General features: G+C 39.2%; 1 protein-coding gene across 1 annotated transcript in view; it reads right to left on the bottom strand.

Annotated features, from left to right (window-relative positions):
* The window catches only part of LURAP1L (leucine rich adaptor protein 1 like), a 44,162-nt gene extending 23,642 nt beyond the window's left edge, over positions 1–20,520 (bottom strand). The window contains exon 1 of the mRNA XM_084898264.1: positions 19,469–20,520. Coding sequence (XP_084754390.1) covers positions 19,469–19,768 — 300 coding nt within the window. The 5' untranslated portion in view covers positions 19,769–20,520. The remainder of the gene's footprint in view (positions 1–19,468) is intronic.
* Between the last annotated feature and the right edge of the window lie 5,988 nt (positions 20,521–26,508).

The following is a 26,508-nucleotide window of genomic DNA, read 5'->3' as shown; positions in this document are numbered from 1 at the left end:
TCAAGCTTCTTAGCTGAGAATTCTCTATTAACTGTGATCATTTTACCTTTCCTATCTCAGCACACTAATTTCCACATAGCCTTCTCACCTACCTCAATCATTCCCGATAGAGATTCCTAAGTAACAAGTGCTTATTACCCCCAAATTTGCCTAGGCTAATTTTCCCTCTACCTATGGTAACCACTCTACCTAACCAGTTCTTTGTAGGACACTTTCTAGACAGCTTTACTAATTCACTTCTCCAGTACTGAGCTCTTATACTCTGCTAAATGTATAGAGATGAAATATATCGGACATGGCTTTAGCTGTACAAGAACTTACATTCTGGAGAGGGATATAAAAAGTAAAAAAAAAATGAGAAAAAATATACAGTGCAATGTTACCCGTGCTATGACTTGGAGGATGAAAAGTCAGAGCTGACTGGATGAGGTGTGAGGGACAGCACTGGGAAAGGAAGAAATATCCAGGCAAAAAAGAACAACCCATACAAATGTCAAGAAATAAGAGTATACATGGCACATCTGAGGAGCTTAGGTGGGGCTGGCGTTGTACATGAAGATGTAAATGACCAGGTCTTAGGCACAGTATTGAATGGTTATGATAGATATAATTTGCTTGATATAAAAATTATATGTTATTACAGATCATGGGCCTTTGGAATTAGACCAGAATTTTTTTAATACCATGGTGGTTAAATATTGCTATTGTTTTACTAATAACCTCATTGGTTTGCAAGTAATCTGAAATCCATGTCTTCAACTGTATTTCTTCTGGGGCCTATACTGGAGTGGGATGTGGTTTGTGCTTAAAAATATGTGTTGCACTCACTTGATTACTGTTAGAGTAACATTTCTAGAAGCAGAGGTGGTGAACCGTGCCCGGGGTGGATATTTACATAGCTAAATGGTGTGCAACTGAGAGTTTCCATCTGTCTTTAAGGCCCAGCAGGGGGTAAGGATTTGGAAATATGTATATTTCCTATAGATATGCATCATTAGTGTTTAATTGGAGCAACCAAAGTTTTTGGCTGAGTCAAAGCAATTTCATGTGTAAAGTCAAGAGATGGCAAACAGATTCTTGTTAGACATTTCCAAGTATGTGAATCCTGTAATATGTACTTACTTGTTCTCAGAAGAGTTGGAGAGTATGAGTAGCACTAAAAGCTGCTTACAAAAAGACACTGCCTTATTTTCATGGAGAGGATAGCTTTTTCAAGTGATTTGATACTGTTGTCACAAAATTAACTCAATGATGTAAAAAAAGAAAAAGTAAAAGTGCATTACTCCTTGAAGAATTTTGGGTGAAATCCAAATAGAATCAGTTTGTTTTAAGACTGACAGAAAACAAAAATAACCCAACCCTAAATGTTATGAAACTGCTGAGCATCCCCAGTAATGATGTCTGGACTTCTGGAATTAAAGTGCAAATGCAAATTCTTTCCTCTATTTATATTGGCCACTCCATGACACGCAAAACAACCAATTTGGAAAAGTAGAAAATCCTGGCCTTGTCTTTATCTACTGTAAATCACTCCCTATCTCAACTTCCAACTCAGTAATGTGAGCATTTGATAGTGCTCCTATGAGACTTACTAGTTAGTGGTTTTAAATAAAACAGTGTTACAGAGTCTAACAATAATCATTTCAATCTACTTACTTATCAATGCCAATAAGATAAGATGGTTATGCTATGATTATTTAAAAGGCTCCAATACAGAAAGTGGCATCCATTTATGAGTTCATCCTTGCTATTTATTTTCTGAATGCTAATGGTCATATTCAGAGCTCATTTCATTATTAATTAAATAAAAAATGTGCGAGTGGTTCCATTTTGTGCTGGCAATATGCTTCCAAGCATGTTGATTTTCCATGTCTGCTGCCAAGTAAAGCTATGGTTCACGAAGAAGATTACTTTCTATCATGGCTGAAAAGAAGCACTGCTTGAGGAAGCTTTTTCACTGCCTTGTTAGATGCTCTTTAAAGTTATAGTATTCATCATTATAATAATATAATAATTATAATAAGTTTATAGTGTACATCAATGTAGTACGTGATCACCATTAAGATCCTCTCAAAATTCCTGACCTCATCACGTGTGAATACACATAGAAGCACAAGCAGTCAGTTGCTTCACTACATATGTTTTCCGTGTTCTATAAAATTAGTCTTTTAATTCCACTTATAAATGTAAATTTTAACATGGTTGGAAAGGAGAGTAATAAAAAATTACTGCCACTGAATAACCAAATACATCCAAAAAATACTTAGCATCACATAAAGAATGTTAATCAGTTTAAATGTACTTCAAGGTATAGATCAAGATCATGGACAACACATATGTTTGCTAATAAAAAAAACAACTCGATTAGGTGATAAACTGAAGATATCATACCAATAATACGAACACCTAAGACAATAGTTTTATTTTACATTAAGTGTACTGATGTAGACAGACAGTACAGATTTCATTTTCCTGGGGTGCAAGATTACCTTAAAGCAGAATACATGTTTATAGACATGAAATTTACAAAATTTACATAATTTCCAAGGCTACTACTGAAGGTTGGCATTGGAAAAAATGTAACTGACAAGAGTCGGGGGACATTTTATGATCCATTCTTGAGTATTTAAGTTTGGTCCCTGTTAAAGCAATGCATAGTCTGCATTCATCATGAAATCCAAAATTTACCAAAAAAATCTTTGTCAAGTTCTAGTTCATTTTTTCCCCACTGACCAAACCATATGTAAAGAAGACCATAAATCTCTTAGTTATCCTGACTTTCTTCTCACATACTCATTCTGACGTTCCCAAACTAATTTTTAAGAACTCCCAAGTAAGGGATAATTGGAACAATACTACATCAAAGACAAACACAAATTTAAAAATAGAGTAATAAACTCAAAGTTAAGAAGTGGAATATGAAAATTAAAATTATATTTCATTTCATCGGAGTTGGCAGGGCCATGGTTCCGGGAAAACTATGAACACAGCCAGATTAAAGAAAAAACAAGTGGGTGTTTTTCAAGAGTTAATTCAACATAAGGATATTACTATTAGATGCAACCCTCAAAAGGAGTTTAGCACATGATGACAGTGATAGTATAGCTTAAGTCATTACCTCTTTGATCAAGTAACTATAGTATTAGGCAGAAGACTATTATGAATAGTCCCATTTATTGGGCAAATACAGTATTCTAGCAAATATAACTACAGACATTCCATTGAAACATAGGTAGCAAGTGTTTTATATTCATTGTTGAAGCGTTATAACATCATTAATTCTAGGATTGAGGAAAGAAGATAGCCTATGTGAAAATGCTTTGTAAACTACAATGTATAGTGCAAAATAATGACTCATAGGAGACATCTTTTCTTAGACAAAAATGCTGAAACATTATATCCTTTTCCTGTGGCCTTTTCTCTCACTTAACAAAACTGGCTCTTCAAATCCTTGTTCCCATACAGTTCAAATACTAGAAGGCAATAGTGTTGTTACTATATCCAGCATTCAAATGTATTTACTGGATACCCAGCTGCTACTTCATATATTTTCATACGGAACATAAGCTCTGGCTGAAAAGATGATTTTGTGAGAATAGAATTTCTGGCATTAAGTCAACAGGAAGTTGAAGCATACTAGGGGTATTTTCCAATTGCCCCTACTATGCTTCAGGTAGACCTGTTATATTGTCTAACTGAATACTGGTCTGATGGATGTGAGGTAGCCACTTCTAGCATTCTTTCAAAGATATTCTTAGGGAAGGTCTGAACTCAGCAGTAAAGGATGGAGGTCATTCATTATGACTGCGATTCTGCAAGAGTGAGGAAGGACATTTCTGCCCCGTAACTGTTCTTGTTTATGAGAAATACTCACTGAAGTATTTAGAAGTAATAGCATGTCTGCCATGTTTTTCTTCCATTTGGAGAGTGTGTTTATGAAAGCTGAGGGCAACAAAACAAGACTTAGGGTAGAAGCAGAGGGAGAGAGCCTGGCTCCCTAGAAACATGATAGGAAAGAAGTGAGTGAGCTGTGGCAGGGCTGCTGTCAGCTCACTGAAAAGTCAGAGAAAAGGGGGCCTTGAAACCAGGTTCATGGGTGAAGCCTGAGATGAGCTGCTGTTGCCCATTCCTCCCCTGGTTATAAGTCTCCTGGGACCCGTAAGAGTTCAGGAGAGAAAAGTCAAGATGCATGCCTCCAGGGAAGAAAGGCGTAGGTGCTCCAGGGATGGCTCCCCTGTCTGCCACTTTTTAAGGTGAAAAAAAATTAAGGAAGTTTGTGTGTGTGTGTGTGTGTGTGTGTGTGTGTGTGTGAGAGAGAGAGAGAGAGAGAGAGAGAGAGAGAGAGAGAGAGAGAGAGAGGGAGGGAGGGAGGGAGAGGGAGAGGGAGAGGGAGAGGAGGAAGAGGAGGGAGAATAGGGAGGAGAGAGAATGAGGTCAATGTAAATTGTTAACAGGTGGGAGAATCTGGATGAGGGGTATATAGTGATTTTGGGTACTATTTTTGTAGCTTCTATGTAAGATCTAACATTATGTTAAAATAAAAGGGTTTTAAAAATGCCTGCCACATATCTGGAATTCCTCCTGTGGAGTGGATAACATACGTAAGAAAGAGGCAGATTAAAAGCAGCAAAAGCCCATTAGTGCAGCTTTAGGAAGGTGGTAAAAGAATGCCGCTGGGAAAACCAGGGTTTAAAAAGCTCACATAGGGACAAACCAGTCCAGAAGGAAGCCCGGACTGTTGCTGGTTTAGTAGCAATACTGGAATATTTGATGGCTTTTTTTTTTTTCCCCCCATCTTTTGAGACTAACTCCAAATTAAAAACAGAAAAATGGGTTGATTCCTTGGAACTCCTTTCCATTTTGAATCTTATAATGAGCACTCAGGACACGGAGCTTTTTTCTTCCTGTCCATCCAGCTTACCCATCAGGACGTTGATAATGTGATGCTCACTGAAGTTTGCTTACCTGCCTCAGACATGTAAGATACAGCGTGCCCAGGTCACATTGTACTCCTAAGTCCCCGAGGCCCGCCCAAGAAGAGTCAGATAATTAATGCCCTGATGACTGATGCTACCCAGGTACTAAACTAGGCTGCCAAAATAAGTGATCACTTATTGGTGGGCTGATCAGAGAAGAACCCTTTCATTTCTATGGTATGGCAGTGCCCCTGAGACTGACAGTATCTCGGGATAGAGTAGATCGTGCAACCAGGAAGAAATTCTGCTGTATTGCTTCAAAAAAGGCAGGAAAGTTCTTTTTCTTTCTTTTTTTTTTTTTAAAGTAATGAAATGTGAAAATTGAACTGGTGTTTCTCTGGGCAGGATGATTCCCGGTCCTTGTCCAGGTGGATTCAAAGAATGAAGCCACGGACAAAAGGTGGTATAGGAAAAGGTGGGAATTTATTGAGAAACAAGCGCAGACTCCTATATGGGGAAGGGGAGAGAAAGACCCACTAAGTCCCTCTTCCTAAGGTTTACAAAGGCTGCAGTTCTTTGTGTCCTGATACCCCCTCCTATTGGTCACTATAGCAGCTCCAAAGCTCAAACCTCATGTGAGGTTCCCCTCCTCTCCTCCCTTATTGTTTTTCTATTCCCTGTGGTCTTCTTCTTCCCTCTCTGAATGAGCGGCTTCCTTTCCTTTATTCTGTAAATGTACACCTTCTGCAGCTCTCAGCTCCCTTATTCTAAGGAAATGTATACCTTCTGGCAGCTCCCTTATTCTGTGGATGTATACCTTCTGCAGCTCCCAGCTTTACAGCCCTGTGGTTCTCCCCATAGAGCCCCTTATTCCTGAAACTTCCTAAGCCTGCCTATTTTATCCCTAAAAACCCCTTTCAGTAAAGTAGAACGATAACAAATACTCAAAAGATGTTTTAATATTTCTTCAACCAACAACCTAAATTGCAGGTGACTGGGTTTGCCTGGTGGGAGGCAGGGGAGGGACTGGTTCTATGTTCCAATCAAAAAGGAAATGTTGCTAAAGCATTCCAAACACAACACTTAGAAGCAGGACTAAGGTGTACTTCAATTTAGTTGTTCAGTGCTCAATCCCTCAATAATGGCTGGGCATTATGGAAATACTAGAGGCCCAGAGCACAAAATTCATGCACTGGGGGAGTGGAGTACCTCAGCCCAGCCTGCACCCTCTTGCAGTCCAGGACCCCTTGCTCCTTACCACATGTGCACTCACTGCTCTTTACCACTCGGCTCGCTGCTCCTTAGTGCTGTGGCTAAGTGCTGCTGCGGAGGCAGGAGAGACTCCTGCTATTGCTGCTGCACTCGCCAGCCATGAGCCCAGCTTCTGGCTGAGTGGCGCTCCCTCTGAGGGAGTGGACTGACCACCAGGGGTCAGCTCCTCTATTGAGCATCTGCCCCCTGGTGGTCAGTGCACATCATAACGACCAGTCTTTCTGGTCATTCCTCCATAAGGGTCACTTAGGCTTTTATTATATAGGTAAGCATTGATTAGTCATAGCCTCTGCCCTCAAGGTGATAATAGCAAGGGAGAAAAAGATAGTAATATTAATCACACATTGAAATATATAGCCTAAAACTTGCAAAACAGGAAAGTGACAAATGAAATTATGTACATAGAATTTTCTCAGACTTTTGCTCCATGGAAACATTTAGTCCTAGAGATAAATAAATGCATTTATAAACGTATTTAGTAAATGTGCTTTTACTGCAGAAATATTCTTTTCCGTGAACAATATTTAGTCTACCATTAAATCATTAAGTTTTATAGTGTGACTAAAATCACTGAACTCAGTCTTTAAATTAAGTGATACTTGGTAGTTCCTCGTGTATTATTTCTTTGCAACACAATTTTATTATCACCTTTTAAAATGATAGAAGACTAGAAAGTGGTTTGAGATTCTTATGCTTTTCTGCACTTTGAACAGAAAATTTTCTCTCTAAAAATGTATATAAACATCTATCCAAGTCCTAATATGTTCCACTCATGTGAAGAGACTGTAGAATGTGTGTAAATATTTCTGAGAGTAGCAGTCAACTTCATCACCTTTCTTTGGTGAACTTGCCCATGTTTAGCATCAGCCACTGTGACTAAAATCCTGAGGGTCCGTCAGTTTTTAATGCACCTTATTCTACAGAGAGGACGTTCCTAAGTTGCAGTGGCCAATTCTTACTTGGGCACTAAGCATTCCAGGTGTTACTTCTGTGCAAGGGCGCTCAGTGACAAACTTAGCAACTCAGACTTAGTACGTGAAGGACAAGAAGCTATTTCGCATGTAGTCGCACTCTCTTCTTCTTTGAAATGGAATAAAGGGAAGAAAGAGAAAAATGAGTAGTAGAAACAATTCTAATCTCATCTTTTCTTACAAGCACCAAAGAGTTAAGCTATTAATCCGATGGGAAGGACAGAAAAACTAATGCTTAATAATCTCTTTCTGTTTAGCAGGCTGAATCCCAGCTATTTTATATATTAAACTCACTATGAGCTTAAAGGCATTTAGCTGATAATTCACTTCATTTCAACTCTACCTTATTCTGAAGCACACATTATATAATTTTTAATTTTTAAAATTTTATCTGTCATTTTTTTTTCTTAACAAAATACAAAATATACTCAGTGTAGAACAAGCATATCAAACTCAAAGGATAACATGAGCCAAATAAAGGTTTAAGTTTATTTGGGCCGCAAAAAAAAAAAAAAAAAAAGCTTCAATTTTCATAGCAATGTAGGTTTATTTCAATAGGGACATACTGAATACAAAGGGCTCAAATAAATGAGTAATCGGTCATGAGTATTTGTTGTGAACTGTATGTGGCCTGCGTGTTGCAAGTTTGACATGGTTGGTGTAGAGGAAATGGATGAAACAAGAGCTCAATAGAAAAACAAAACAAAAAAAATATATATATTACCCATAAACTCTACCATCCAATGATACTACTGTAAATACTATAGGATATTTTTATTTCCAACCTTTTCTCCTAAGCATAGTATATCCAAAACTGTTTCCCTGTTCATAAATAATTTTATAATATAATTTAAATAGTTAAATTTCTATCATATGCACATAAATAACCTACCCACCATTACTGGTCTCTGAGATTACTTTTATTTTTCATTCTTGAATAATACCAAAATTACAGACTATATTTATGTGTGCATATTCATTATTTTCTTAGGGTAAGTAAATTGCTATATTTGTCCTAAGTATTCCTGGCACCAGAATTGCTATGTCAAAGGATATTTTTTTTCTTTTTTTAAATACAGTGTCAAGTGTACCTCTAATGGTACCCTGAACATACACACTACTAGCTGCAGTGAAGAGAGTACCTGTTTCTCTCCACTCATGCCAAGACATGGCTTTGCCATTCTTTTCTCATTTGGCAAGAAAATCCTTTGTTTTACATATATACACAGAAACCCAGGAGGAACTCATGGGGTTTTTATTGTGTTTTACACTGGAGAGCTTTCATCTTAGATTATAAATCCATGGCTTGTAGACACACATGCTAGAGCATTTTCCCCATAGAGAATGACTATGAGTTTGTTTTTTAATGAACAACTGGAATTGCCAATTAACAATTATAATGAATAGAAGTATCTGAACATGGAGTGTTCTGTCTTGTGAGCTGGGGAGTACCCATCACTGAAGAAGTTGAAGAAAAAAAATTATCAGCTGATTGGCATGCCAGAAGGAAATCGGTCTGGATGACCTCTATAGTTTCTTTCTACCTTAAGGTCTTTGATGCTTTTTTCTTTGTTGTTGTTATTATTATTATTTGTAGAGAAGCAAGCAAGAATTTATTGACCACCAAAAAAATATACATAGGACAGTAAAACAAAGAAGGGCAAGGAAGAAGCAACAGGAGAGCCGAGGCTGGGCTGCCTTGACTCACCAGGAAGGCAGAGAGAAAGGACGGGGAGTAGGGTTCAGGGGGTTAGTTAACCTGGGAGGAGCTGCCTCTGCCCATTGCTCCCCTGGTTGCAAGTCTCAGAGTTCCTTGGAGTTTAGGAGATGCACACCTGTGGGGAAAGGAGAAGGGGAAGGAATGGCCTGGGTGTGCTCCATGGAGGGAGAGCAGCCTGGGACCTAGCTGCCCCTGTCCACTCCCCTGGCTGTGAGTCTCATGGGGTCCCTTAGAGGTTAGGATATATAGTTATGTGGGAAAGAGAGGGGGGAGGGAATGGCTAGAGAGAGAGCACCCTATGATGTTCTTTTCTATTTCTAGAGATTATTGACTCTGTATTTTCACTTCATTACAATATTTTTATAGTGATTGTCTCTGACTGCTGTACTTTGTCAGTAATCTATCCAAAGTGGCAGCACTGTAAGTTATGCTTTGGAGCAATATATATCTATAATCAATACCAGAGTGTTTGCTGAATCTAGAAAACTAGCTGCAACACGAGCTCCTGAGAGTTTCAATTTGAAAAGTATGCATGCACGTATAGTCACAAAAATATATGTATAATTATAGCTAAAGTATGTAAGAAACCAAAGGTATGCTTTCATGTGTTCAGAAAATTTCTAGGAGGGTACATAAAATACTATTCTTAGTAGTTGTCTCTAAGGAGGGGAAATTGGGTAAAGGGATGTGGGGACCTTTTATTTTCCACTTTAGATCATTTATATGGTTAGCATGTTTCAATGAATGCATGTTAGAATTTATTCATTATAATTTAAGATTTTATGAAAGAGAAAATTTGGAAACAAAATAAACTTCACTCCAATAAAAAGCCAATAGGAGCTATTTATCATGAAATTGTCAGTAAAGGAACTACTGGTATCTGAATTGAACAGCCTTACTGCCTAACTGCCTAACCAAGTTGGACTTAAACACAAACTTGTGATAAAGTGAGTTGTGAGGAGGGACTTTTCTTCTCAATACATGGAAAGTTGGAGACTTAAGTCCTAAGTTACCATACAGAGAGAAAATTCCATAATTTTAATTACAAACAGATAATTCTGACCATTTTTTTTAGCTTGCATAAAAAGAATCCATGGTATCCATCAAATCTTTTTTAAACCTTAAAAATTATTCAAGAAAAACTGATGCTGATAGTAGAGGGGGGCATGCATGTGAATGTGATGTGCCCCCTAGAACTTAGAACTGAGGAATTATCCCCTGAAAATCTGAAATTAATCATAAGGCATCAGAGGTCAGGATTAAACTATTGCCCCTAAAGACAGTCCAGTGTGCCCGACTCCTGACTGATGGAATTCACATTTTGAAGACTAAGAAGTGTTAGTTAGAATATAGGCTTCACTGCCATGGGCATGCTGCCTGAGCCAACCAAGGCAGCTTTTTAATTAGTAACTGGTTGAGCTTGATATGAGAAGTGACAAAATAGGATAAAAATTAACTAGATAAACATTTCTTAAGTTCTATCAGAAATCTGTTTGCATTACCTAACACCCCACAGTGCCTACCTCAAAAGTGGGTGTGGGGTAAGAATATAACAACATATAGATGAAAACTTTTCACAGTACTACCTGACATAATGTAGTCATCCAATGCAAGTCAGATGACATAATAAAGTAAGGAAAATGAAATCTATAACACCAAAATTATGTGAGGGTGAACATATACTATCCAGTATACATGCAGGCAAAGACATAGAGAAAGGCCTGAGAGGATTCATGCCAAGCTTCCACGGCAGTTTCCTTTGGGGTATACAGTAATATGGGGGAGCTAAAGTATTGAGGATAAGTGAAGGGAGACTTTAATTTTCCTTTTTCAGTATATCTATATTTCTGGAAGTTTTATAATGAAAGAGCCTATCTTTAACTTTAAAAAAGGAAACAATAATGTGTTTGAAGAAATACCAAAGGATCCATCGGTAGATGTGAGATGAAATTACTGTAAAAATGTGCATGCACAATAAATGAGCACACTTCCTGGTACTCAGATATAGTATGATTTGCGAGTAATTTGGAACCACCATGTTCTTGTTTGAATAAATGGCTGAGAAACCACTTCTAGTGACTTAGTCAAGTTACTTAACCTCTGTAAGCCAGTTTCCTTATCTATGATATAAAATGCACATATGCATATATGTGTAACCCATGGACACAGACTAGTGCAGTAAAGGCCTGGGGTGGAGGGTGTCAGTGGGGAAGGAAGAGGTACTCTGAAGCATGAAATGTAATACCACATGAATGAATGAAAGGTCTCATTATAAGTAACCAAATAATAGTCTCCAGGTCCTTAGACTACCTAAGATACTGTAAGTAGGCTCATTAACCTGGGGAAAGACTGCCCATCTCTAATACTCTGAGTAATAAAGATAAATTTTTTAAAGAGACTCGTTGGGCTGGTAGCTCCATTTTTTTCCTATGACAGATAAACTGGTGAAAAAAGTACATGTTGGTATAGCCATTTTAACATACATAGAAATTTGATAATAAATAGACATAATAATAAAAATAGCTACATATAAACATCCATGTCTTTAGTTATTCCTCCTGGGAAAGCTTATGGAAAAGAAGCATATGGTTTAAACTATTTAATATTTTGAAATTCTGAAAGAAAAGCAGATATGTACATTTAATCCTAGGTGTCAACAAAAGCAAAGAGGTACTCTGAAGCATGAAATGTAATACCACATTCATGGTTAAAAGCTCAGATCCTGGGGGGAGAAGGGAGTCTAGAAGAGGTCAATGTGAAAAGAGAGGGTACAGTTTTAGTACTTTCAACAATAAAGGTAAATTAAAAAAAAAAAAGCTCAGATACTGACTACAACCTAGCTCATCTCCTTACTATCTTGGTAATCTTAAGCATCAACAATAAACCTCAATACTTTACAAGATAACTGTGAAAATTATGTTTAGTTATGATAACTATAAGATTTCAATGAGATGATACATATAACATGTTTAACATAGTATGTGGCACATAGAAAGATCTCATTATATGGTGATGGAAGACCTGACTTGGGGTGGTGAATGCAATTCAATATGTAGATGATGTATTATAGAATTGTACACCCGGAACCTATACAATTTTATTAACCAATGTCACCCAAATAAATTCACAATAATTGAGTTGAATGAATGAATGAAAGGTCTCATTATAAGGAACTAAATAATAGTTTCCAGTTCCTTAGACTACCTAAGATACTGTAATTAGGTTCATTAACCTAAGCTACTATACTCTGCTTGCACTCCAGCTGGGGAAAGACTGCCCATATTTCTTTTTTGCTTTTATATAGAAAGGTGGTCCCTATGGAAGATCTAACGTCATGGGTGACGCTACGACAGTTTGGCAGAAGAGGTGCCTAAGCTTTCGCCTGTCACAAAGCCGCGGTGCCCATCTAGGGCTACTTGTCTAAAGTCAACAGAACAGCCATGTAATTGACATAAAACCTGTTAACTGCCATCATTCTCAATGTTTTTGAATGCCTGTGCAATAACTGGTTTTCTTATTTCATTGAGTTAATATAGTGCCTTGGTAGAGATGCCTTTATCCCTATGTGAGAAAGAAATCGTATTATAACTTGCTCAGTGCCACATACCAGCGAGTGCGAGAGCAAAGGCTAGAATGAGGGACCATGGAAGATGAGCTAAAGTCTGCAGGGATAGAGTGCTGGGCCCAGCCAGCCTGCTGGGCCCTGTTGGTTTATATCCTGTCTTCTAGACGTGACTGGAGTCCTAGCTTGTCTGATTCCAAAGCCGGTGAAGGCTCCAGCAAACCAGAGGTCCACCACATGAGTAATGAATAAACAGCCTTTACAGAAGAACAACAAAAACATGTCCTTTAGAGAAATAGAAACACATTCTCAGGGATCCCAGAGACTCCAGACATTAATCCCAGTTTCATAAGTAGTATCTTAAAAGCTAAAGTCTTGGTGTGTGAAAAAGTCTTTCAATTGTTTCTCACCACTACAAAGTGGAAGGTAAAAAGGTATTTTGATGCAATCACCCAAGTGAACATAACCAGTTTTAAAACTGGCGTAAAATGTGGTCTTTCGAGATCAGGGCAGTATGGTTGTGTAACTTGAATAAAAATGGGAGGCAATTCTTTTTTTGTCAGAATATGTTCCTCATGAGTGTACCGATCATTCAACATACATTCCTAGGGACAGGGCGGGGCTCATCCGGTTTTTGGAAATGTCACTGTTTTCAAGTTATGTATAAATCCTCAGCGTTCTGTCTGTGTAACATTACTATCTTTGCCTGCACTGCCATTAATTTTGAGCCACTGTGTTAGGAAACATGTTTCAATGAGATTTGTTTACTAGAGTAAGGAAGTTTAATAATACTCCATGTACAATATGACGGAAGAAACTACTGTTAGGAATCAGATTTCCTGATCTCCTTTATGTCTTTATCCCTAATATTAATCAAGCCTATAATTTACATAGTTATTAGGACTTTTAATTCCTTGCACAAGGCACATTTGCTGTGAGAAATCTCCTCAGCTTTATCTGTTCGTCTCAACATTTCTGTCTAATCTCCGTCATGGTATCACATGCCTGCTGATGTATTTGTTTGTAATCTTTCTCTGGCCAAATTATATTTCCATTTTATCTTTTCATCTCTCTTGTGAACTCATCAAGGAAGTTGCATTCTACTTTCAGCTTCTCAATTATATATCAAAGGGCTTTCCTTAAGTTTTTGTCCAACTGAAAAAAATAACTAAATTTTAGCACCAATGATATAAATCTTGTTGTCTACTTAAGTTGAAGTATAGCTGATGCAAGTGTGAACTTCATGTAGTAAAATTCTTTTTGAGGGTATATAAGATAACTTTTCTTTCTTTTTCAATAAAAAATATTTTATTGATTTTACAGAGAGGAAGGGAGAGAGATAGTTAGAAACATTGATGAGAGAGAAACAGATCAGCTGCCTCCTGCACGTCCCCTACTGGGGATGTGCCCACAATCAAGGGACATGCCCTTGACCAGAATTAAACATAGGACCCTTCAGTCTGCAGGCCGAGGCTCTATCCACTGAGCCAAACAGTTAAACAGGGCAATAATTTTTCTTTTTACTACAAAATAAGCCATTTAACACAGGGAACACACATGAAAAAGATCAGTAGGAGAAACATTTTTTTTTTTTTTACTATTTTATATTATTATTTTACATTTATCTTTATTGTTTAAAGTATTACAGGTATCCCCTTTATTTTTTTGTTTTTCCCATTGATCCCCTCTATCCTGTACCTGCCCCTCCCAGGTCTTCACCACAAGATTTTTCTGTGTCCAAGGGCCTTGCATATGTTCATGTGAGTTTCCTGCTAATCACACCCCAACCTCCCACCCCGCCTTCCCTCTGAAAGATAACATTTTGATTTATGTTCCAATATTACTTGATATGTTTGTGTCAACTACTGTATTTGCCTAGAAAACTTTATTAAAGCAAGAGCTGATGAATTGGATGAGGTATTTAAATGCTTTAATAGTAGAAAAAAAATAACTAACTTAAGATTGGTTTTTACCTCACTACTACATAGCTGCTATGCAAATAATTGGCAAAAATATGGAAATCAGGACACACTATTTTCAAATTAGTTTTTATAGTGGCACTTCAGTAACCATCCCAACATAATAAAGGGTTGTCTAAAATCCAAAATATGGCATCAACAGTAATACGTACTTCTTTACAAACTCTACTTTGATTTTGTAAACAGTAATTATGTAGAAAGGCAAATGTGGGAAGGTGTATTAGACTCCTTCTAATTCCAGGTTCTAGTTCTTTAGTAATTGCTTTTATAATCTCCTGCATTTCAAATTACTTCCAGAGTAAATTGATGTAGATAATTTTCACTCTCAAGCTAGATGTATGATATGGATGCATTGAAGTAGAACTAAAACTCTTTACGCGTATTGTAAAAGTGCAATATAAAATTAATCACTAAGAAATAAAATGCAGGTTCTGACAGACATTATAATTATTGGAAAAGATTTGGATATTCTGAGATATTCTAGAACTTAGAGTAATACTATTTGATAAGTAATGCTTAAATTCCCACTCTTAAGAAAATTTTGCAAAAGGAATCTTTATGCACTGAAAGAAGTATAATATATAATACTCATAACAGTGTATTGAGTATTATATATTACCTATATAATACTCAATACACTCCCTCTTAAAAAAAGGAGTCTTTGCATAGAGAGTAGGAAGAAAATTTCAAATATAACAGACCTTGGATGACTGACTTTTTAAGGTAGGCATTTTGTTCTATATTCCCAATGACTTGAGGCAGACCTGGTACATAGTAGGCACTCAATAAATATTTGTTGGTTGTTGAATGAACCCCTGTCTGAACCCCAGACATGCATCCTGAGGAATTCTTTTGATTGGTCTCTTAGTACTTTAGGGGATGATAAGATATCACAGATTTATAAAACTATATTTTGAAGGGAAATTATTGGGATACAAGACCAGAATGGTCATAAAAACACAGTACATGGATTCAGATGATATAAGTTAAGTTTCTGTCCACTAGTTAGCTGTGTGACCTTAGCCTGCTTTCTCAACCTTCTCTTAGCCACAGTGGTCACATTTGTAAACTATGAAAGAAAAGAATTCCTTTCCCAGTATGGTCTTAGACACAAATGATATGACAGATATTAAAACACTCTGTGAACTGAAAAGTAGTCACCAAATATTATTGGACATAATTTGTATAAGAGGTCTGAAATATATTTCCAATTTTATTATACATCTCTTATGTGAAGCTCTTTTTTATTGTATTGTCAAATTTCCTCATCTTTAAATTAAAAATAAAAATACTTTATACATTGGGAAAAGTTGCTCCCTCCCCCAAACATCCTGATATTTCTGAAAAAAATTTTTTGCAATATTTTCCTTCCCACCTCTCTATTATGTATGGTGCTATTTATGTTCTTAATAAGAGTTTCAACATTAAGAAAATTGATCACAGAAACAGATTCTCCCCCCTTCTTCAACCTTTTTCAACTTTCTTCTATTACAATGCATTTCACAGGCCTCTATGAGCATGGATTATAACATTAACTAATAAGAGTTAAAGAAATGATTCATAAAAAAAGCATAAAAGGAGATGAGAGAGACAATGATAAAGTCATATGCATGGAAAGAATCTTCCCTACAAGGCTAGACTGTATCGTGTCCATGGTATACACATCCATTCAAATAGGAAAAGAAGGAGGCTAATTCCTGGAAGTCTCTAGAATGGAGTGTGCATGACGAAGGTATTTCTTAGGAAGGAGTTATGAAGGCAAGATCAAAGCCTGATAATTCTAGACTATCCAGAAGAAAAATCTGTGAACAACTCAAAATAATGAGCATAAACTATGGGGTCGAAGTTTAACTCAATGCTCATGGTAGAGGATAGACAAAGACATACAAATCATGATTAAGAGATTGTAGCTCAAATTTCTTTACATGGAGATCCTAGGGAAGATAGGAAGAACTGCATCTGTTCGGTGTTTTTAAGAAAACTGCCAAGTCTACATGAAAACAAATCTGTTGCTTTTGCAACTATGCTAAAGCTGAGCAACCAAAGAGTTATGTAAAATGGGGGGAAACTCTCTCATTGGCCAGGGAATATACCTGTTGTCAGTCCCTTCTCTCTCACGTCTCATGGCCAGTGTTATCATGTGCTCAGTGGAGACCTTTATTAGAGCACAAAATTGAGCGCAAGTCATCTGTTCTGGCATGAATTCTCCTAAGCGCATAGATGCTTTACATAGAAATATAATGGATAGTCAATTTAGCAATGTGCCTCTGCTGTTACTGTTTCTGCTTGCTTTTTAAAGTTTATTTCTTAATATACCATAATCATTATATGTAGCAAGATCTGGTTTAGGGAAACTGATTTTTATTAACTCTATGACATTTTCATTAAGAGAAACAGATATATCTAGAAAGTGTTGAAGAGGAACAGAATCATGACCTCTATATATACCACTTTGGAATTTAGATTATTTTGAGCTGAAGACAATCAAGACCCAGCAGGCTGGAGAAAAAATGTTACTTCTCCCTTAACTACCTAAAAGAATTTAGATAGGGGGCCTGGTTCAGAAAGAGAGCTATTACCAGAGATAACTTTTATCTGAACAACCCGTCTGTAAGCCAGCAAACATCTAATTTCCAAACATCTGCTCTTCTTCTTGGCCTGAGAATACCTTTCTCCCCTTTGAAGCGCTAGGGCCCTATCCCATTACTTTTCTCAGAGAGGCAAATAAGCCTCAACCGCCGAACTTGACCTTGTGTCTCACATTTTATTGGGGTTACCGTACATGTGAAATTAAATTTGTTTTTCTCTTGTTAATCTGTCTTATGTCAGGGTACTTGTTAGACCAGCCAAAGAACCGAGAAGAATAAGAGGAAATTTTCCTCCTTAATAGTGTCTTTAGTTGTTAATAACCAGATGTGAATGTTGGGGTTTTTTTTGTTGTTTGTTTTTTTCCCTATAGAGTTACAGAACACATTTGACTTGATATACTAAAAATAATAAATGGGAAATGAGTACAAGAAATTGGAGAGCCTTAAAATAGAGAGGTCTCCTTGACTTTTTCATTTTGCATTTTCAGCAGCCAGTAAATTACCAGGTATAATAAATGCTTAGTAAATATTTGTTGAATAACGAATATGTATAACCTCTTTAAATATATATATATATATATATATATATATATATATATATATATATCTTCAGGTGAGAAATATATATGTGTGTATATATATACACATATATATTTCTCACCTGAAGATATGTTTATTTTATTATATTTATTTATTTTTAAATATCTATTATATTCATTTCAGAGAGGAAGGGAGAGGTAGAGAGAGAGATAGAAACATCAGTGATGACAATCATTGATTGGCTGCCTCCTGCACACCTCCTACTGGGGATTGAGCCTGCAACCAGGGCATGTGCCCTTGACTTGAATCCAACCAGGGACTCCTTAGTCCACAGGTTGATGCTCTATCCACTGAGCCAAACTAGCTAGGACTGATTTCATTTATTTTTTAAAGAGAGAGGGAAGGACAGAGAAAGAGAGAGGAGAACCTGGATCAGTTGCCTTCCAAATGGGCCCCCACTGGGGATCAAACCCGAAACCTAGGTATGTGCCCTGACAGGGAATTGAACCCACAACCTCTTGGTGTACCTGAGGATATTCCAACCAACTGAGGCATGGGGCTAAGGCTATAGCTATATATTTTTAAACCTCTGGGCATTCCATGTAGGGAGAAAATGAATACTTGAGACATACAAGATACAGAATGGCTTTAAAGAACTTGAGAGAGGTTTTTAGAGTGTTTCCTGGTGCCTACATGTGGTGAAAATTCTGAATATGGGACATATATTGAAGACTGGCTTTTTGTGCTCATAGGATTGCCAATATTACTTTAGGCTGTGGAATTCATTCCCTCCAGAGTGTTTCAACTGCAAAAAGAGGAGGGAAACACCTCTGGTGACTTCTTTTTTAATGCAAAGCTCCAGCAGATAGCATCATTTACGTAGAAAATCCTTCCAACCATCCCTTGAGAAGCCCCCCCCCCCCACTTCAACTTTACTTCTCCCCAACCTGGTAGAAAATGCTGTTGATTTTCCTCAAAATATTCGGGAAGGAATCCTTTCCTCCAATCACTTCATTGTACAAATTAGCTGAGGCCACGTAGAAGTGACTTGCACAAGAGCTTCTGGCAAGTGCCTTTATCTAAATCCACCCGGAATAAGGAGTGTTCCCGTCCCAGTACTCCTTCCCCTCCCTTTCTCAGGCTAACTGTAGCATTTGCAAACAGCAGGGAACACAACTGCAGATTGAGGGTGGAGGGGGCAGGGTAGGAAGTGGTGATTAGCAGATCCCTGGGCCTGGAGATCACCTGCTCTCTCGGATCAAAACAGCGTAACAGGCTCTTCATGAGAACATCCAGGGCAGGACGAGTGGGCCATTGTTTTTGAGAGCCAGCTGTGCAGAAGCCGCTCAGCAGTGGCCTTGGAGCGGCAGCTGCACGGAGGGGCGGAGGCCGCGGAGGTGGGAGAGGAGGGAGCCAGCGAGGCGGGCCGGCTGCGGGGACCCCGCGGCGCCACCTCTCGGCAAACCCGGAAGTGTTTCTCTAATAAAAGTGCAACGGCCTGAGCCACCTCATTGAACCTAAAGTGTGAATGGCTCGGAGCAGGCCCCAGATGCTGCTGTCGTGACTGCAAACCCTGGGGGCACTGGTGCCCGGGAGAGACTGCGCTCCGGCCGCTAAAGGGTCAGAGCCAGGGAGCACCAGGTCCTCGCGATCGGGAAGCACACAGGACGGAGCAGGCTCTGCTCTCTGGGCGAACCGTGAACCGAGCAAAGTCCGGGGTAAACAAGCCTTGCAGCGGCTGTCTCCAGACCTGCACCCCCTGTGTGCTCCTCTCCCCCTCGTTTCCCACGCATCAGAGCCCACCCCTGCAGCCCCGGCCACCCTCTCTCCCAGGCCCTATCTTCCCATCTCCGATCTCCCCATTTTTGGGGGGAGGTTCGGGGAGGCCCCCCTGCCCACAGCCGGCGTGCCCACACTCACCATCTCTTGCCTGAGGAGGTGCAGCTTGGTCTCCAGCCTCTCCAAGGTGCTGGAGTGGCTGCGTCTTCCCGGGGAGCCCGAGGTTGGGGAGGACGAGGAGGAGGACGACAGGGAGGGCGGGAGGCTGCAGCAGCTGCTGCTGCTGCTACAGCCGCCTCCGCCGCTCCCCCCGCAGGGGTCCCCGGTCCTCTCCGGGGGAGCCGGCTCCTCCCCGCGCAGCGAGCGCACCAGGCTCTCGGGCACTTTGCGCCCCAGCTTCAGCTCGATGTCCCTGAGGTCCGGCACCGCGGCGTCTTCCATGGCTTTTCAGGAGCGGGGATGACAGCAGGGAAAGGCTGCGGCTGCGAGGTGGCAGCGGCTTCTCAGCGGGGCCCTGAGGTCAGAGGCCCCTCCAGCCGCCGGGGTGTCTGTCTGTCTGTCTGTCTGTCTATCCGCGGCGGGTCCAGAGCTCCATCAGCCCCATAGCCACCGCCTGCGCGTGTTCACCCCGCAGGCTGCACAGGGCGCGGGGTCCCAGCCGCAGTCCCAGGTCTGGTCGCCGTCACTCCCCCGGCTCTTACCGAGGTTCGAGAGCCCCATCCATCCTCTCCCCTGCCGGCCCCGCCGCTGCGAAGTTGAGTTTAATTGATATTGCAGAGCCCGGGGAGAAGGCAAGGGCTACAGACAGGGAGGAAATAGAGGGAAACGAAGCCCCAGCTCCAGCTTTCTTGGGGGGAAATCACGTTATAAAACTGTCCATCACGTCCCCGCGCCCTTCACCGGCTGCCCATCTGGTCCCGCGCGACCCAAAATAATGATGTGGCCATCCTCCAGCAGCGTCGTTTCATTTTCCAGCCATAAATCCCCCAGCTTTCAGAGGATCCTCAGAAAATCGTCTCTGGTCAGCGAGAGAGGAGGGCGGGCGGGTGCAGGGGCGCAGGCAAGGAGGTGGTCCGCAGGAGTTTAAGGGCTTCCTGGGTCCGGCAGAAATAGCCTCCTGGCCATTTAGGCTGTTGGATCCAAGTCATTGTGCTCCTGCGAGCCTCAGAAACTTTAAACTGCGCTGGCAGGTGGACCAAGCCAGGGCCAGCCCCTGCACCCCTGTACCGTATATCCTAGGCGAGAGGAGCAGCACGTTTCCGCGCCCCTGCTGCCCAGGGGTAGTTTCAGCGCCCTGTTTTCGTTGGGAGTTCCTAATAGGAGTATTAGATTTCAGTTTTCCCTGGCGGGATTGCCTGGCACCTACAACCTTTACAACAGTTAGGGAATATTGGAGGCAGAATATTAAGACTTGAAAGGTTGTGTCATACCCCACCCCACCCCATCTTCCCAAGGCAAAAAAAAAAAAAAAAAAAAAAAAGTAACTTTAAAAGCCTTTCCTAATAGTTTTATACGAATAAAAAGTAGCCAAGTGAGAATGCACAATCAAATTAATGGGCTTAGCTAATGTAACAGTATGTCACTACAGGCAGAAGTGAAGAAATAAATAGCCAGAATAATGCATATGGTTACTGAAGATAGCTATGAATTTTAAAAGGGGGGAGTTGCTGAGATGCTTTTATGTTAATTACGGAGGGAAAATATTGAGCATAGCTAGTCAAAAAGTCGTCTTTGATAATTTATCTATATTTTCAACTATTTAAGAGCATGCAATCTGTTAATCTGAGATACTTTTACCAAGGAAGTTATTATGGATTATAGGTGTGATTCAAAATGGAATTTATGTTAATATCTTCAAGTGGATGATACCATTTTCAATGCAGTAAAGTCTAATTTTGGAATATTTTGAAATATGGCCCTCCTGTTTCTGGGACAAATAAGTATTTGTGGTATTGGTCCTTCCAACCTCCATTCCCAGAGACATCACTCGGGTTTTGTCAACGCCTGTAAGTTCATAGGCAGACATTTCTGAGAGTTTGTTTCTAGACTCCTCTAGAAAGTCTAGGGATAAAAACAAAAACAAGAAACAAAAAAACAGGGCTTCTGAATGACATATTTCATGTCAGGGAGAAAGTTGCTGAAGTTCTCTTGTCAGCATGTCAAATATTTGTGTTATTACTCACTCTTAAAAAAAAGTAGAGAATAGTTGTAAATTAGGTGCCCTTTTTAAAGCTGGAACAACCATTTATGGAATCAAAGGAGAACAAGACTAAATCTCAACTCACTGATAAAGCTACATGCTTTGTACTAAATTTGGAAAACCACATGCCCATTGCGTAAGAATTGCACTGTGACATGTAATTATGGAAGGCTTGCATCTCAGTCAGGAACAGGTTTTTTGAAAATGATAAAACCCTTACAAAGTTTACAATGGAGTTGGCTGAGAAGAGTAGCTTACAAATACAATATCTACCTTGAACTTGGTCAGTTTAAAAAGTTTATTGTCAAATTAACATCAATATAATCTACAAAAAAGGAACACTTCCTTTGCTGTGAGTCACAGACAATAAAATTAGTATTTGATACTGGTGAAAACTCAAAAATAGAAAAAAAAAATGTTTGCCTGTTAAAGGTCAGCAGAGAAAATTCCTCTGAAATTAAAAATATGACCCATATTGAAAGTAATACTTTGTGCCAGTACAATATAAAACAAATGTTAAGACTTACATTTTCTCAATTTAATGCTTTATGATATTTAAAATAGAGACATTTTGCCCTAGCTGATTTGGCTCAGTGGTTAGAGCATCAACCTGTGGACTCAAGCGTTCCAGGTTCAATTCCAGTCAAAGGCACATGCCCAGGTTGCAGGTTCGATCCCCAGTAGGGGGCATGCAGGAGGTAGCCGATCAATGATTCTCTTTCATTTCTAACACTTCTATTATAGAAAAAGGGCAAATAGCAATGATGAGAGAGAATCTACCTACTCCAGGACTTCTGTGAGGATCAAATGAGATGAGGCACGTGAAAATGCTTCACAAACATTTGGTTAAACTGTAAAATGTTTGCACCTGGCTATAAAATAAATCGGGTTCCTGAGCTGAAGAAACTCCAAGGGGGCTAGTTGCTAGGGAGAGGAAGCCAGGCATTGCTGAATGACATCATTACCCAGCACCCACAGTGACCATTTTTGGGCTGGGCTGGGCTGTGGACTGCATTTTGTGCCATGGGTTCTGGCAGGGTTTGCTGCGATTTGGTGGGGTGTCACTCTGGGGTGGTGGCGGGGCCTATGTCCCACTTGGGGGAAGCTGAGTGTTGGTTTTTCAGCGCCAGGTTCCTGGTGCAATTTATTTTTAAATGGCCAGTGCACGTCATGGCAGCTCCTGCGTTGAGCATCTGCCCTAAGGTAGTCAGTGTGCATCATAGCTACCGGTCAGAGGGAAGGAAGGACTCTTAGCCTTTTATATATTAGATGAGTCAGTATTAACAGCACTTCCTTCCTGATTCAGCCTTTCTTGTCCATCTCTAATCATTTCTTATTTCCTTAATTAAGAACACCTGCCAGCAACAACCTAAACTCAGGGTGTTTCTCCAAGGCTGATATGTTGAAAAATAAATTTATGAAAGTAGTTATTGTTTTTGTGTTTGTAGTACATTTTTTGGACCTAGACTACCTTATATATGCTTCCTTTTCTAACTGCCTTAAATATGAACTAGAATTGCCTTTGTTTTCTATTTAGACTAAGGAATCTAAGCATGGGTATTAAACTATGGGGAACTTTAAGCAACGGAATTTCTTCCCCAGTTGAATTGTGTTTCCAGAGAAGGAAAGGAAGCCTCTTATTTATCATTTCAAAACACACACACAACACAACAAAACCCAATGTCTAATTTAATAGGAACGTGGTTGAACTCAGATGACAGGTTTTAAAAGAATGTCTCATTCCTCCCAAAACAGTGATATGGTGTATGCTTCACACATTCCACGCTTAGAACATTTTCTGGTATTAGACTTATAGCAATTGTAGACTCAGTAAAGATGGTATGGTGTGAGCAATGCCACTCCTTACTCTGCTGGCATTGTGGTTAAAAGAAAAAAGACCTTCCACCTTCTCCCAGGCACTGATTCAAGGTTTTCAGCATTCCCAGATCTTGCTGGCACCAAGTTCAAGGACTAGGGCAGATTCTCTAACCTGAGACTCCATTCCCCACAGTGCAGAATAATATCAAGCAGCTTACTGCCTCAAATTACTCTTAAGAATTTCAAGAAGTATCTACTTAAAGGGTATCAGCTTCTTTGGATCTTTGTTTTAAATGCGTAGGGATACTGTTTCTATAAATATTTTTGTTTAGCTGATGATGTGCTTAACAAGGAAAATGTCATACAAAACTAAAGAACGTTGCCCTAGTTGGTTTGGCTCAGTGGACAGAGTGTTGGCCTGCAGACATGTTACGGACTCAATCCTCAGTAGGGGTGTGCAAGAGACAGTCAATCAAAGATTCTCCCTCATCATTGATGTTTCCATCTCTCTTTCTCTTTTCCTTTCTGAAATCAATAGAAATATATTAAAACAAACAAACAAACAAACAAACAAAACAATAACAACAATAAAAAAGCCTTAAAGAATGTTGATCGTTTCCATACATAGTAGACATATATTTGCTAAAGCTGCAAAGATTTTATTCTGTCTATTTATAGGGTGATTTCACTCACCTATTTTGTAGTTGGGTTTCTTTTACAGCATAAAATCATCTAGTTTATTACCAATCTGAGCTACTTATGCATGTTTATGATATCTATCTATCTATCTATCTATCTATCAATCTATCTATTGTCTATAATCTGAAATGCTTCTCCCTAAGAAGCACAGATCCTTTAAATAGTACTCTGATTAGAATCTAATTAATATTTATAATCAGAGCTAAACACTTCCCTGAGAGATTTAGTAGACAATACTAAAAGTAGGTCACCAACATCTAAGTCAGCCTTATCCCCTCTTCTCAATCCCTGTCAAATCGCTCTGCCTTCATTATGTGTAAAGAGTCTTTTATTTGCTTTTACTTGTTTGGCTGAGCTCTGAATTCCTTCTGAAATGTGCATAGCCAGGGCCCAGGAAAGAGACCTCATCAGTGAAGCTAACCTGGATCTCTTCCTTCATAGACATCCCATTTTGGCTTATAAAATAGACAGCAGGTTGTATTTCAGTGGCATGCTGATAAATGTTTATAACTATCTCTCTGAAAATATATAAAGAACTGATTTGTAGCTTTTGACAATTTTCATGGCGTAACTATTCCACTGTGGCTGATTTCAAGCTATGGAGGCAGCCTTGAATGCTTATGTAAAGCCACAGGGAAGAAATAGATAACGGGCTTTTTCCTAATTGGGAAAAAGGTATTAAAGATGACAGGCTAGTTTACCCCTTTAGTCATAATCACCTATTGTTAGATAATAACAACTATCAGCTTCTTATTAAAGTATGCTTTTTTTATAAGCTAGAAACCTTTGATCACAGAAATAATCTTCTCCTGTAATCCAGTGGCATAATTATGGACATAATTTATAGAATTCACCTTTGATATCTTTTAGCAAACACCTTGATGATTTCTAAAATCAAATATGAGGTGGGTCTAACAATAGATAGTGTAAATATGAAAACAAACATAAAGGGCCTAAAGAAATCTCCTATTTCCATGTCCTAGCTTAGAGACATTCTTTTGGATTTGATTTGAAAAAGACTTCACAGATTTTATGTGAAGTGTTTGATTTTATACAGCATGGAGGCTAAGCATGTTGGTCTAGAACTCCAGTGGGGGCAGAGAAAAGGAGGATGACCACGCACAGGGAGGACAGTGCCTGAGAAATTCAGAGAGACCTGTGATGTTCCACAGAAGGTTTTGACCTGTAGATGTGGCACATGCTGTAGAATTCCCATGGAGGTCCTGGCTTCATTTTCAATGCCCATTTCTGGCAGTGTCTTATGAATAGCTCAGTTCTTCTCCATTGTTCAGGCTTCTAGCTTCTCATTACCAGAGTGTTATAGTTGTGTAAGGCAAGGCAGAAATGTTTTTCAGTAGTCTCAAAAAGAAGAGAATAAGGACTACACATTTATATGCATTTTTTTTTAAAAAAAATTTATGAACATCACAGAGATTCTATGTGAAGACACACATGCGTAAGTTAGCATTATTTGGGAGTTAAAACTCAGCAAGTCCCCATATTAGAATTTCAGATGGTAGTCTTATGAGTTAAGAGCATTACTCTTCAGTTGAAAATTAGCCTTCTTAAGCTATTAACTAGCCTTGCTGGATGCATGGAGAGGGGAAGGGGAAAGGGATAAAGAGAGGAGGGAAAGAGAGAGAATATGGATGTCATTTTTCTTCCAGAAGTAGGTATGAGTCAATGTGAATACTTTTGTGACCATAATGAGATATTTTTGAGTCTATGTACCTTATATAAAAGATAAATACTGTAATTATGTCTTTAAAATATTAAGGCAGGTAGTTACTGGTTATTATATTCATTTGATGCATCAGCAAGAACATTTTTTAAGTAGAAAAACACTTTTAAACCAGAGCAGCTCTACTCACAGATTTTGTATCATTTAATCCACATAACAACACAGAAAAACAGTGATAGTAACCGCTCTCATAAGATTACTGTGAAGCCCCAAAAGATGAAACTATTTGCCCAGGGTTCACTGGCATCAAGTGGGAAAGCTGGGATTTGCCTCAAGTTTTATTTTACTCCCCAGCTCATCTTGTTTTCATTACTTACAGATGGGCATGAGCCCTCTTTCAGAATTTTTAAGGGTGTCTACTGCTGAACATTAAAAATATATGTATTTTTTAGAGAGAGAGAAGAAGGGAGAAAGATAGATAGAAACATCAATAGCTTATGTCCTGCAGAAACCGGTTTGGCTCAGTGGATAGAACATCAGCCTGTGGACTGAAAGGTCCCGGGTTCGATTCCGGTCAAGGGCATGTACCTGGGTTTCGGGCACATCCCCAGTAGGAGGTGTGCAGGAGACAGCTGATTGATGATTCTATCTCGTCGATGTTTCTAACTCTCTATCCCTCTCTCTTCCTCTCTGTAAAAAATCAATAAAATATATATTTTTAAAAATTGGTTATGTCCTGCATGCCCCCGAGCCTGAAACCTGGGCATGTGCCTTAACCGGGAA

Source organism: Pipistrellus hanaki (assembly GCF_964339955.1).
Source record: "Pipistrellus hanaki genome assembly, chromosome: 11".
Lineage (NCBI taxonomy): Eukaryota > Metazoa > Chordata > Mammalia > Chiroptera > Vespertilionidae > Pipistrellus > Pipistrellus hanaki.
The sequence above is the reverse complement of the archived record's forward strand: the minus strand, read 5'-3'. Positions and strand labels throughout refer to the sequence as shown.